At 41.2% G+C, this 13675-nt stretch overlaps 1 protein-coding gene and 1 non-coding gene across 6 annotated transcripts in view; one reads left to right on the plus strand and one right to left on the minus strand.

Annotated features, from left to right (window-relative positions):
* Positions 1–569: 569 nt before the first annotated feature.
* LOC130267848 (U2 spliceosomal RNA) lies at positions 570–760 on the minus strand. Its single transcript, XR_008843308.1, has one exon. It is a non-coding gene; the product is annotated as a U2 spliceosomal RNA (small nuclear RNA).
* Positions 761–6047: 5287 nt separating this feature from the next.
* Positions 6048–13675, plus strand: part of DENND4A (DENN domain containing 4A) — a 146624-nt gene continuing 138996 nt past the window's right edge. For 3 of the 5 annotated variants that reach the window (XM_056571701.1, XM_056571702.1, XM_056571703.1), the window contains exon 1: positions 6049–6189. In XM_056571701.1, coding sequence (XP_056427676.1) covers positions 6182–6189 — 8 coding nt within the window. In that variant the 5' untranslated portion in view covers positions 6049–6181. Of the gene's footprint in view, positions 6190–13675 lie in introns of all 5 variants that reach the window. The other 2 variants (XM_056571704.1, XM_056571705.1) reach the window with 2 other exon arrangements.

Here is a 13675-nt window from a genome sequence, read left to right on the forward strand (position 1 = left end):
CGTATGGCTTTTATATGACAATTTCTTACACGCGACTTATTTATCAAATAGTCACACGACCTTAATAAATAAATCACACATAAGCAAAACCGTGGAAACCCGCTTAGAAAAGCATTTTTTTAAAGCAGAAAAGTTTTCCCTTATGTTAATAGTGATGGGGAGGGGGGCATACCGCATCAAGTGACACCCTGCCTGGCACTAAATAGCTGCACTCCAACTATCCCGATTACCCTCCTCAGAAATTAAAAAATATTAAAAACATACTATGCTGCACCATGAATATCCATACTCTGGAGGCTTTTTTGTTTAATTTTGAGCCCGCATTTTGTGACATTTGTGGGCGGAGTCTTGCGTCACCAACAGGAACATAAACAATAGTGAAGCCACAAAAAAAAAAAAACACGGCTCGGTACATTACCCACCCCAAAATGTGCATGAAGATTTATTACTATGGATGTTTCTTTTATTTATTTTTTTTAAGGGAAAAATTTGTGTGCCACATATGGGTTATTTACGTAGTCTGTAAAAATTCTTACACAATTATTTTGTGCCTTATTCAATTTTTTTATTTTTTCTGCACTGTACCCGAAGATACTGCCATATTGGGTCAATGCATAGGGCGACGGAAGCAAGCTTCGAAATCGTCCCCCGTTCTCAAAAATGTATTTAATATTTGGTCCCCAGATAGGGGACGTATCAAATATTAAACTGATAAGAACAGATACTACACTTGATCTTAGCCATAAGGCCAAGAAGCGATGTGCCTTATTCTATTTTAACACAACATTAATTTTAAAGTTTAGTGGGTACGCCAGCATGTATGTGTCCTAACATTAACAAGGTGTGCAGTGTGTATTTTCAACCTTAAAATTAATAGTTATTAGTTAAATAATCATTTTTTTCTATAATTAACATTAATGTAGTAGCTTTGTTTCATGATGCAGAACAAGAACAGTTATTAAAGTGGGTGTTAATGTCCTTTTCTGCAGATGTATGCACTTTCTGTAAGCCAGGTTGGACCTGGAATACATATGCGACTTTTAAATGGAGATACAACTTTTTTTCTTCATAAATAGCGACTATCGCATTTGAAAAATACATGAGCACTGCAAAGTAAAAAATTACTACGTGAGCAGATTTCAGAAATGTGATTTGAAATAAGCAAAAATCTAAAAATAGCGACTTTCTTACGCAAAAAAAATCTACGGAGCTTGATAAATCTCCTTCTGAGAAATACATGTAGGTAGTAGTAGTTATTCATATACAGTGTGCAACTACATAAAAATAAGTAATATAAATGTTATTATTAGTTTTATTAATCCAACACAAGAAAAGTGGACAGGTTAGGAGGTCTCCCAAAAAGTTGGTATATTCCCCACAGTAGGCAAGTAGTTTCCCATTATGTAGGTTTATCCTACATTATTGTAGTTAGTTTTCTTAAGTAAAAACCCCCTATAGGCAAGTATGTTCTGAGGTAAGTAGCCACCACTATAGGTAAATACATCTGTAGGTAGAGGTAGGTGGTATCATATTAATCACAGTCAGATGCCGATCTCCTCGCAATGCGCTCAGTGATTACAGTTACATCAAGGGACTCCGAGGTGAGATCTTCTCTTATCACAGTAGTCCTTTCTTTTTCTTCTCTGTCCGGCTCAGACCACTATGTCAAAAACTCATCTCAACAGCATCTGCAGGACAAATATCTTTTGACTCCACATTTTTCCAGCCCCCCCCCCCCATTCTGTAGTAATGCCCCTTTAGGTCTCCCACACAGTAAAAGTAGGTAGGTTAGTAGGTCCCCCAATACGTAGGTATAAAAGAATGGCCAAGGGAGCCAAGTAGCTAGTTCTTTTACTAGGTAGCATAGGCAAGTATGCCCTCAGGTAGGTGGTCCCCACCCCAATAGGTAAATACATCTATGGGGGGGGGGTGTTTAGGAATGCAGAGTGTGCCCTTATGTGTCCACCATTGCTTCGGGTGGTAGAGCAGAGATGCACTGGCCTCAGCAGGCCAAATTGGTCCAAGTACTTAGTACAATAGTTACCTGGCTGAAGCATAACTCAGAGGCAGTCAGCCACAGTCACAGTTCAATGGAAAGAGAGGTAGCGGCGTGTTCTTCTTGCTCCTCTCTGGCAGGGTCATGTTGACACATCACTGGGGCATGACGTTGGTCTTCTTTACAGGCAGCCACTGCAGCGCTCTTAAAAGGCTGCAGTGATTCTGGCTGAAACTTAGTAGAATGAAGGAAACTTGGGGGTAAGTTTGGCCAACACTGGTATATACCAATGTGCAAATTTTGTGCGGAAAATTTTGCAAATGATTGAAAGATGCAAGATGTCGGCCAAATTGATGCGGCTGCGGAATTCACAATTCGTCCAGAAACTAAACCAATCTTGTCTGATGCATTTCAACCTGTTTTGATAGGGCTGGCCTGCCATTTCAGCTGCTCCAGAAACATGATGAACCAAACAATAAAAAGGATCATAACAGATTCCCATAGATCAGAACAAATCAATCCTCATGGCTCCTGTAAAGAAAGAAATCATAATGTAAGCGGAAATGGATTTCATATCACCTCTTTATAGAAAATAATTGCTTTTCCACGAGTATATGTAAATGTGAATGTAAATTCCTACAATCTTAGACACTGAGACATCCAGCAGCTTTGTGATGATGTGAAAGTATGAGGTTATTATACTGCATATGGAAATCTGTGTTAACTATTAATATATCCATAGTCATTTTCAGTTGCGGATGCTGATTATACAGATGAATAGTAAAATATATCATTCTGATGGAGGCCACAAAGATAACTTCCCTTACTAGAATCCACTCCTTGTACATATATAATTTACAGGAACTAGCTGGAATCAGCTATTTACAAATGTAGCAGATCTGTCTTTATTATTTAACACTGTACTATACCTTTACCGTCAGTTCTAAGGAAAATGCGTAGACTATGTGATATTGGGATGAGTTGTGCCAAACAACAAATCTCCCCGGCATCTGTAGAACACATTCATCAATCAGCCATCAATAACTTTCCCTGTGCACAGCATTACCGATCATGATGGTGGCTTATAAATAGGTAATTGTTCTATTTATAGTCATGTAGTGAGGCTTATTATAAGGCAGGATTGCTCAGACCGATCTCTTCTCATTTCTAAGTAAGCAGTCTTACTGAATCCCAAGTGGCAGCGCAGTCATCTGGAAAGCTACCAGTGCCAGAATACATACCATCCACTAAGGTACCCATCACTCTTATTCCATGTCAACAATGTTTCGGATTACTTTTCTTTTACATAGTTTACTTGTATGGCCTTTCCAAGCAATCACCAGCAAATATTATCAATAATTATTGTCATATATGTTGCTTATGACTCTATTTTACAGTTGTTGGGGGCTGTTCTCCCCTTGGCTGGAGGTTCTGTTAGAAGCTTCCATTGCAGATTCCATTAAATAATTAAATATCACAGTGAAAATAGTAAGCACGGGTTGCAGTTTTGTCCAATAAAATGTCAGATCCCATGATGGAAACTTGATGGACCCCATTAAAGTATATGGCATCTGTCAGGCGCCATTGGTGTCTGATATGTAAGGGATCCAGCTCTGCTGTTATTTTCAGTTTTCTGTTCCTATGATTAAAAAAAAATGAAATATTGGTGCAGATGTGAACATAGCCTTAGTTGTAAACACCACAGTACAATACAGCACATCAGGGACAATGTAATTATACATTTACCACCATATAGACAAATTTTATATGGCAAATTGATCATATTGCTGTAACATACTATGCCCGTTTTCCTGAAGGGGTTCTGTGGGACTATATAAATGATGACCGATCCACAGGACCAGTAACCTGTACTACATAGTGAAGGAGGCCGAAAGACCTGTGCTTGTCATTGTATAGTGGTGGCTTCTGGTAGCTTCAATGGGAGCTGAACTGCAGTTATCTGGCATCCCTACTATAACAAATAATGCAGGGCTTCTGGTCTGAGGTGCTAGGTGTCGGCAACCTGCCGATCAGCAATTTATGGCCTATCCTGTGGACTGGCCATCAATCATAAAGTCCCCCCCAAAAAATTAAGGGAAGCTTAATACGTACACAATACCATACTGCATGTGGTAGCCAATGGATGCACAATTTTACAGGTAATATTGTAGGTTTCCTGGCAAATCATACGGTCATTGACCACCACTTATGGGTTGGGTTTCATCCGAAGCGGCAGCTGCACTATAGGACTCTACCCCAATAGGATTCTAGTAGCAAAAATATGGCTGTAAGGATTTAGGCCAATGTATCCTTAATATATGGCATTTTTTTATTCTGTTTACAGTAAAAAAATATATATATTTTACTGCTGGGTTTCCATTGCTGTCCTATTCTATCTACAAATAAAATGTAAACCTCACAGACCTATTAAAAGTCTATGAAAAATGGAAGTCTTGTAAACAGATCAGAGGATACCCTATGTGTCTAGGCTATATAGCAAATAAGAAAAAGACAAAAAAGGAGTGCTCCATAGTGTAATAACGCCAGATCATACAAAACGCTCAATGTAAAGTAGCGCTTACCAAAACAAGTTGTGCATATGCCAGCACAACATGGATAAGGGTGTATAAGGTAATCCACTGCTGCCGCTCCACAATTTGGCACAAGAAAAAAACAATCACCTCCAAGGAAGGGTGGAGCTCAGGCGCTGAAGGACCAGGCAAGTCTCAGGACACAGGACAACAATAAGTTTATTCCCAGTATGCAACGCATTTCACGCATTTCTTGAAAGTCCAAATTTTAGAAATGGTTCCCGTAGATACACCTAATAGATATCAAAAACTTGTAAATCGGGAATCATTTTGGATCTTCAAGCTAGGCACTTTATTTCCTAACGGTCTTAATGAAACTATTGAGAGGGGATAATGTTGTCTGGAGTGCATAAAAAGTGCTTCCTGTTCCCCTGTCCATATGCCTGATGAAGCGCATATGCGCGAAACGCGTTGCATACTGGGAATAAACTTATTGTTGTCCTGTGTCCTGAGACTTTCCTGGTCCTTCAGCGCCTGAGCTTCACCCTTCCTTGGAGGTGATTGTTTTTTTCATATAGCAAATAAAGAATGGTAGTGCAATGGACATAGTGCGGACAAACAAACAGTGGGGGGATAACTTTGGGCAACGGTGCCGTTTCGCGTTCCAACAGTGCTTCAACTGGCCCACAGGGCCAGTTGAAGCGCTGTTGGTACGCGAAACAGCACCTGCACCCAAATTCCCCCCCCCCAATTGTTTGTTTGTCCGCACTATGTCCGTTGCACTGTTATCCTTGTTATTTAATAATTTGTGGTGAGTGCCCTCTTCTTTTCTGGATGTTGCATTATATTTTTCTATTATAAATGAGCCTCTCATAATTTAGTAGCTACAGCTACTCTCCGAGGGAAGTTTAGGAGTGGTTGTAGTGCCGAGGTTCTATATTGGACTGTTTTACAAACGGAGAAAGTTTTTGTCAGATCAAGCAATGATCTCTTGTGGTTAAAGAGGTCATTTAACTATTGTCCTATCACCCTTATAACTAAAAGGTAGGATATGTTTCATTGGAATATGTTTCACACTTTCTTGCAGGAATATAGTGTCTTGCTTATTTTACTTTTATATGGATCGGTGAAGGGGGGTAATGAAACGATATCCTTTCTACAACCCAGTTCTGTAGATATACATAGGAATGAACTCTCTGTTGGCTCCCCAGACAGATCTGGGTGGCTCCTTAGCCATGTCCCTTTATTCTGTGGTAGTATTGATCTATTACTGTGAAATTCTTCAGCTGTTTGAACCTCTGCCTCTTTCCTCCCGGCACCCGGCTAAGAGTTTTAGCAGCTGTTCCTTTTGTTTTCCAAGAAGAACATTCCTGAGACCTGGACAGGAACCAGCCCAGCATGGACCTGCACAACTTGCCAAGAACATGAGCAGAAAGTGGCATGTCTCTGTGCACTTAAAGACTTCCTCCACCCACCCAACTATAATCTCAGCATGTTACAAAGACCTAGTGCGTATACAGCAAACCACAGGGTTTCCCCATCATAGCTGGGCTGTCATAGAGCTGTGACAGACATTTCATTCAGAGCTGTGTCACCGAGGGGAGCGAAGCTTAACACGGAGCACACGAAGGACCCTCAAGGGACAATTCTTCCAATGAACAGGTAAAGTGACCTTAACTTTTACAAACTATTTTTGTCTTCTAAACTTTATTCTTAGAAACTTTTCATTGAATGTATTTGTAGTCTTTACAAACCAAACTATTCATTTGTTTCTTATAGACCTTTATCTCTTTTTTTTGTACCTACGAAATATATTGTAAATTAGTTAGGAGATGACCTGTATTTGCTAATATACAATTGCAATACAATACAGGTTAATAATAATTGTAGCCATTGATTCTTTAAAGGATCTCTTCTGCCCTAACTTGTAGATGTGACTAACTGAAATAAAAAAAAAGTTATCACCTTACGTCGTGTCTATACAACATAGTGGAAAATGTGACTGTAAGATGCAAGTTTTGCAGAGTGAGAGATCTAAGTATAGTGGGGAAAAAAAGTGTTTAGTCAACCACCAATTGTGCAAGTTGTCCCACTTAAAAAGATGAGAGAGGCCTGTAATTTCCATCATAATCCCATCTGTACCAACGTGTGCCAACGTTCCCTGCGTTCCCGCATTCTGCAGATTGCCGAGATCATGGGACGCCGGCATGTCAGGAAGTACAGATGGACCGTAAACGTCATCAGGCTGGCTTGTGAGGAAATACAAGAAATAGCCAAGCCCCCTTGATACCAGCTGCCGCCTCGAGCCGCAAAGGATTGTGAGACGAAAGTCATCAAGACCTGAACGGAAACGCTAGTCCTGGGGGGACCATATAAAGAAGAAAAAGTAGACGATCCAGGGCAGAGCGTTATAGCAAGTAAATGTAGAACAAGCATAACTCTTCATAATGGGCAGGATAGTTAAACATTAGTTAAAGGGGATAGGGGATAAGATGTCTGATCGCGGGGATCCTGCAGCTGGGGATCCCCACAATCTGTCATTGCGCACCCACCTTTGTGAGCTCCCCGCTCAGGTATTTAATAGATCCTCTGACATATAATGTGAATGAGACTCACTGGCTTTCACTTTTAAAAGGAATGTGTTACCTTTATTTCTTTTACTGGTTAAAACAAGATATTGAAACTTCTCTTTTTCTTTTCTAATCTGTTTCAATGTTCTTTTCCTTTTAATACTATTTTGGGGGCAGCTATCTTGTCTAACTTCTTTAACCAGAATTTACAGATACGCTTTACAGCAAGCCCCAAAGATGTAAGAACAAATGACTGGAGAGGACCCTATTCATTTTTATTGGACAGTTTTCTAGTCATGCTCTGTGACATGTGCATGGAATATTGTTCTGCCCTATCAGGTCTTCTGACCTGTGATCAGGCTGGAACTTGTGGCTATAATACAAATGCAAAAATGCATGCAATTTTGTGCTATTGTGCATACACAGACTGCAAACTTAGGGGTCTTTTCTACGCTTTACCACTCTGCTTAACCACTTAAGATTCTGTGGTCACTATTGACTAAGGAATTCAGACTAGTGAGCTAAATTAAAAGTGTAATAAAAAATAAAGGTGCCAGACACATAAAAGTGATATATTAATAAAGTGATATATTAAAAAAATAAAACATTTGTTGGATCTGACGGATACACTTTAATGTCTATCCATGTTTATTAGTCTTCATTAAAATTAAATAAAACAATGTGTGTATTTAAAGGGGTTTTCTGGCTTTAGACATTTTACAGCCGTTAGGCCCCCTCCCATAGACATGAATGGAAGGGGCGTGACGTGACAACGAGGGGAGCATGGCGTTACGTCACGTCTCCAGTCCCGAAAACTTCCGGTTTCTGAGCCTGGAAACGCAGCTCCGCACATAATACGGGTGCTGCAGAGAGATCGCGGGGGGTCCCAGCGGCAGGCCCCCCTGCGATCAGACATCTTATCCCCTACCCTTTGGATAGAAGATAAAATGACTAAAGCCGGAATACCCCTTTAATAGTTTGGATGATTCTGCCTGTGGCAATACCAAATATGTTTATTTAATTTTTTTTTTTTTTATTTGGAAAAGGGGGGGGGGGGATTTTGAATTTAATTAGGAAAGGGGAAGTTATATATTTTTTAAACTTTTTTTTTGTAATCTATATTATATGAGATCAATTGGTATTAATTGCTGACTTGAGGTGTGCATTAAAGGGGTACTCGGTGGAAAACTTTTTTTTTTTTTTTAAATGAACTGGTGCCAGAAAGTTAAATTACTTTATTAAAAAAAATCTTAATCCTTTTAGTACTTTTTAGCAGCTGTATGCTACAGAGGAAATTCTTTACTTTTTGAATTTCTTTTTTGTGTTGTCCACAGAGCTCTCTGCTGACACCTCTGTCCGTGTCAGGAACTGTCCAGAGTAGCATAGGTTTTCTATGGGGATTTTCTCCTGCTCTGGACAGTTCCTGATATGGGCATCAGGTGTCAGCAGAGAGCACTGTGGACAACACAAAAAGAAATTAAAAAGATATTCCTCTGTAGCAAACAGCTGCTAAAAAGTACTGAAAGGATTAAGATTTTTTTATAGAAGTAATTTACAAATCTGTTTAACTTTCTGGCACCAGTTCATAAAAAAAAAAAAAAAAAGTTTTCCACCGGAGTACACCTTTAAAGTGGTTATCCACCATAAGGTGATTGTAGTACATCTCTACCAGGCTATTCTTTTGATAACTGGGTATTTCCTGTTGGAGTTTGTTCTCTTCAACTACACATCCCATAGTTCCATGCTTGTAAGTGTGAAGTTAGATTCCTCCCTCCCACACTTCAGCCAAACCACCCATTGCAGCACAAATGAGCTGCATCCATTCAAAAGACCAGTGTTTTCTAATCAGGGCGCCTACAGCTGTTGCAGAATAATCTCTCCCACCCAGCAGTCGCTCCACCCATTGAAGCAGACAGGCTGCCTTTGCACATCTGACTAATGATGTCAGGTTTCGACACACTGCAACCTGGGAAATCCCGAGACCTGAGTAATTTTGTATGCTATTAAAAATTTATATTGGGGCGAAAAATCACATAAGAATTGTGAGATCACCGTCACACACAGGTACAGACACTTGTGAACTACACTAACAGCCACTGCAGCATAGTCAAATAAAAAAATTCTTGGAATACCCCTTTAATGACTACTAGTATATACTGCACCCCTCAATTACAATATGGGAGTGGGGATTGGGCGATCGGAACACTGGACTACCAGGTATTCGAACCATAACAGTTAAAATACAGCAGTATAGAGCAATTCAGCAAGTTTAGGCCCATTATCTGGTACCAGGCCGTCACAGCTCACTTGGCCATAAAAACAGCAGCTCCCTCGCATCATTCTGTCTTTCCTTCTGGCTTCCACCGCGCACAACACCCATCGCTTCAATGAAGGGCCAAAGAAAGGCAGGGGCCAGTTATCTGGGCTCTCACATGATGTAGTGCTGTTTGGCTGTATTCCAGACTCAAAAGGGAAGAATAGAGGACGGGCAAATTGTTGGAAAGTTAAAAGGGGCATTTATCTGCCAGCGCACACAGGCCACAGGGCCGACAAAAACCTTGGCACCAGAAGGAAATTCTTAGTCAATATAGCGACTTGGCGCCTGGGATTTGTCGAACCCTGCCTCAGGGTACATTAGCATGTGCAGATTTTGCTAAAGATTTTCTGCTCCTGGGTAGGGAAATCAGTAACAGAAAATCTGCATCAAAAGACACAGCAAAACGTTGGATACGTTTCTGCTTGACTATAGCCCTCTCTCTGTTCAAATAAACATGTATGCTTGGCTAAGGGTGCATATCTATGATGGACCACCATAGATATATGTGGAAGTGCATATTACACAGTATTGTAACTTGCCATCATAGGCTCAAAAACTGAAGAAAAAAACCTGGAATACCCCTTTAAGGCATCCAGTTATGGCTGGAATCCATTGTCATGTACCATATTTTTCGCCATATAAGACGGCGTCTTATACGGCAAATATCTGTCCTATCGCGGCGGTCTCTGCGGCTATCAACAGCCGGGACCCCGCGGCTAATACAGGATATCACCGATCGCGGTGCAGCGATCAAAGCGGACCACTGCGTGTTTGGGACCACCGCGGTGAAATCGCGGCGTCCCGAACAGTTTACAGGACACCGGGAGGGACCTTACCTGCCTCTTCGGTGTCTGCTCCATGCCGGGATCCCCTGCATGGCCGGCGCTCTCCTTCATCGTCATCACGTCATTGCGCACGCTGTCCCGTCATCCAATAGGAGCAGCGTGCGTAGCGACATGATGGCGGCGACGGAGAGCGAGCATACCTGGCAGCAGAGACGTTCCGGAGCGACGGGGACACGGCGACAGCGATGGAGGGCTGGGAGTACTACCGGGGACACGGGAGTACTACCTCCTATGCCAGTGGTCTTCAACCTGCGGACCTCCAGATGTTGCAAAACTACAACTCCCAGCATGCCCGGACAGCCAACGGCTGTCCGGGCATGCTGGGAGTTGTAGTTTTGCAACATCTGAAGGTCCGCAGGTTGGTTGAAGATCACCGTCCTATACTTTACATTGTATTTGGTTCAGAATCTTTATTTTCTAGATTTTTATCCTATAAAATAAGGTGCGTCTTATATGCTGAAAAATACGGTATTCCTAATATTAAGGTATCTGTGGCATGAATCAGCTCAGTGGCAAATGATTTCACAGCAGTCTTTACTGTCTAACATTAGAAATGCCTCCTGGTGATTTCCAATTTTTTCTTACCATTTTCTCTGTTAAGTATCATTTTACCTTAGCAACAAGTTCATTGTAGCAGCATGTTTCTGGAAATATTTTACTCTATCATGCTTCTAAAGCACTATTTCCTTCGGAAACACATTAAATGGTGCGTTGATTTTCTGCAATTATCTCATTGTAAAATATCATATGTTATGACAATGGCGGTAATAAGACATAAATCTGTAGATGTGATCCGGTGAGTATCAGTTATATGGATGTTATTCCTGTACGCCACCTGTATAAATCCTGATTATGTTTGTATAGTCATATTCATATCTACAGTAGTGTGTCTAGAAATGTTAAATGAATAAGTAAAATTGTGCTGTGTGGCATCGTTATGGTGCTGTGTGGCATCGTTATGGTGCTGTATAACACTATTTACATAGGCAGTGTGTGGTATCATTTGGGAGCTGTAGAACACTATACGTATGGGTGTTGTGTGGCATCATTTGGGTGCCATCTAACACTCTATACAAGGGTGCTGTGTGGCATCATTTGGGTACTGTATGATCTATATACATGGGTGCTGTCTGTGTGGCATCATTTGGGTACTGTATGATCTATATACATGGGTGCTGTCTGTGTGGCATCATTTGGGTACTGTATGATCTATATACATGGGTGCTGTCTGTGTGGCATCATTTGGGTACTGTATGATCTATATACATGGGTGCTGTCTGTGTGGCATCATTTGGGTGCTGTCTAACACTTTATGCAAGGGTGCCTAGTGGCATCATTTGAGTGCTGTACAACATTCTATGCATGGGTGCTGTGTGGCATCATTTCGGTACTGTATAACACTATATACATGGGTGCTGTGTGGCATCATTTGGGTACTGTATAACACTATATACATGGGGGCTGTGTGGCATCATTTCGGTACTGTATAACACTATATACATGGGTGCTGTGTGGCATCATTTGGGTACTGTATAACACTATATACATGGGTGCTGTGTGGCATCATTTGGGTACTGTATAACACTATATACATGGGTGCTGTGTGGCATCATTTGGGTACTGTAACACTATATACATGGGGTGTGGCATCATTTCGGTACTGTATAACACTATATACATGGGTGCTGTGTGGCATCATTTGGGTACTGTATAACACTATATACATGGGTGCTGTGTGGCATCATTTGGGTACTGTATAACACTATATACATGGGTGCTGTGTGGCATCATTTCTGTACTGTATAACACTATATACATGGGTGCTGTGTGGCATCATTTCTGTACTGTATAACACTATATACATGGGTGCTGTGTGGCATCATTTCTGTACTGTATAACACTATATACATGGGTGTTGTGTGGCATCATTTCTGTACTGTATAACACTATATACATGGGTGCTGTGTGGCATTATTTGGGAGCTATTTACAGGGGTGCTCGGGGGGTTTGGTGGTGATATGCCCCCTCCATGTATCTCTATGGGAAAGGCGGAGTTACACGAACACTAACCCCCTATCCTTTGGATAGGATATACACTTTCCTATATAGGACTACTCCTTTGAAGAGTCATCAAACCATATTTTCTAAACTAACTCAGATTATATTCACTAACTACTCCTAACACCCCTCCTGCCCTAAAAAAAAATTGCGAGCATTAAAAAGCTGTGTATCATACTGTTCCCCTTGCTCCCATTGTCTGAGCTCCCAGCAGGAGAAAGTGGGTGTTCTCCAGCAGGGGCGACATCGCTGAAGCCTGTGAGAGCTGTGCCTCGCCATGCCCCACACGCACTTCCTGAGTTTGGACTTAGTGGCCGTTTTTTTCAATCACATTAAAAACATATAAAGGTTGAGAATTTTAACAGCAAGTAAATAGCAAAGTGTCTTATAATTACATAAAGAACAATATATTAAAAGTTTAGTTTGGTGACAGGTTCTCTTTAACAATAGCCAATCGACAAAAGATGCTAGGGTAAGACCCCAGGTTTCCTCAGCAATCCATCAGCACCCTGTGATTACATTGCGGTGCCGATAGGACCCCTAGACACCAAGGATTTACAGCATTTCATTATTAAATCAATACAGTGGTCCCTCTAGTTACAATATTAATTGGTTCCAGGACGACCATTGTATGTTGAAACCATTGTATGTTGAGACCAGAACTCTATGGAAACCTGGTAATCGGTTCTGAAGCCCCCAAAATGTCATCCAGAAATAGGAAAAAGTGAGAATTAAAGAAAAATAAGTAGATAACTAATACAGATAAAGCAAATCCTTACATATAAAAGTAATAAAGATCTGCTGGGAGCTGTAAATCACTGTCTATTCCAGTGTTTCCCAACCAGGGTGTCTCCAGCTGTTGCAAAACTACAACTCCCAGCATGCCCGGACAGCCAAAGGCTGTCCGGACATGCTGGGAGTTCTAGTTTTGCAACAGCTGGGGGCACCCTGCTTGGGAAACACTGGTCTATGTAGAGGACAGGAGCTTCTTCAGGATCCTGTACAGTACACACAATGTCCTAAAAAATAACATCGCCCTCACCTGGTGTCCAAAGGAGCAGCTATCCCTGGTACAGGTAAAGTGTACAGAACATGTAGTACCTCCCCTGTACTGTAGGGGGCGCTACCAGACATCAGTCAGTGCATACACTTCAGTAATACAGGTGTTTTACCAGTAAATTGCCCATTCTGATTGGTCAGTTCTTTCAGCCATTGACAAGTTCCACAGATCTGGACTGTCCGTACATTGTATGTTGAGTCTGGTTTCAAGTTACAATCCTCCAGAAAAGACCATTGTATATTGAAGCCATTGTAAGTTGAGGGATCACTGTATTTAAATGGACACATCCATGTCTGCC

Source organism: Hyla sarda, chromosome 4 (genome assembly GCF_029499605.1).
Source record: "Hyla sarda isolate aHylSar1 chromosome 4, aHylSar1.hap1, whole genome shotgun sequence".
NCBI lineage: Eukaryota > Metazoa > Chordata > Amphibia > Anura > Hylidae > Hyla > Hyla sarda.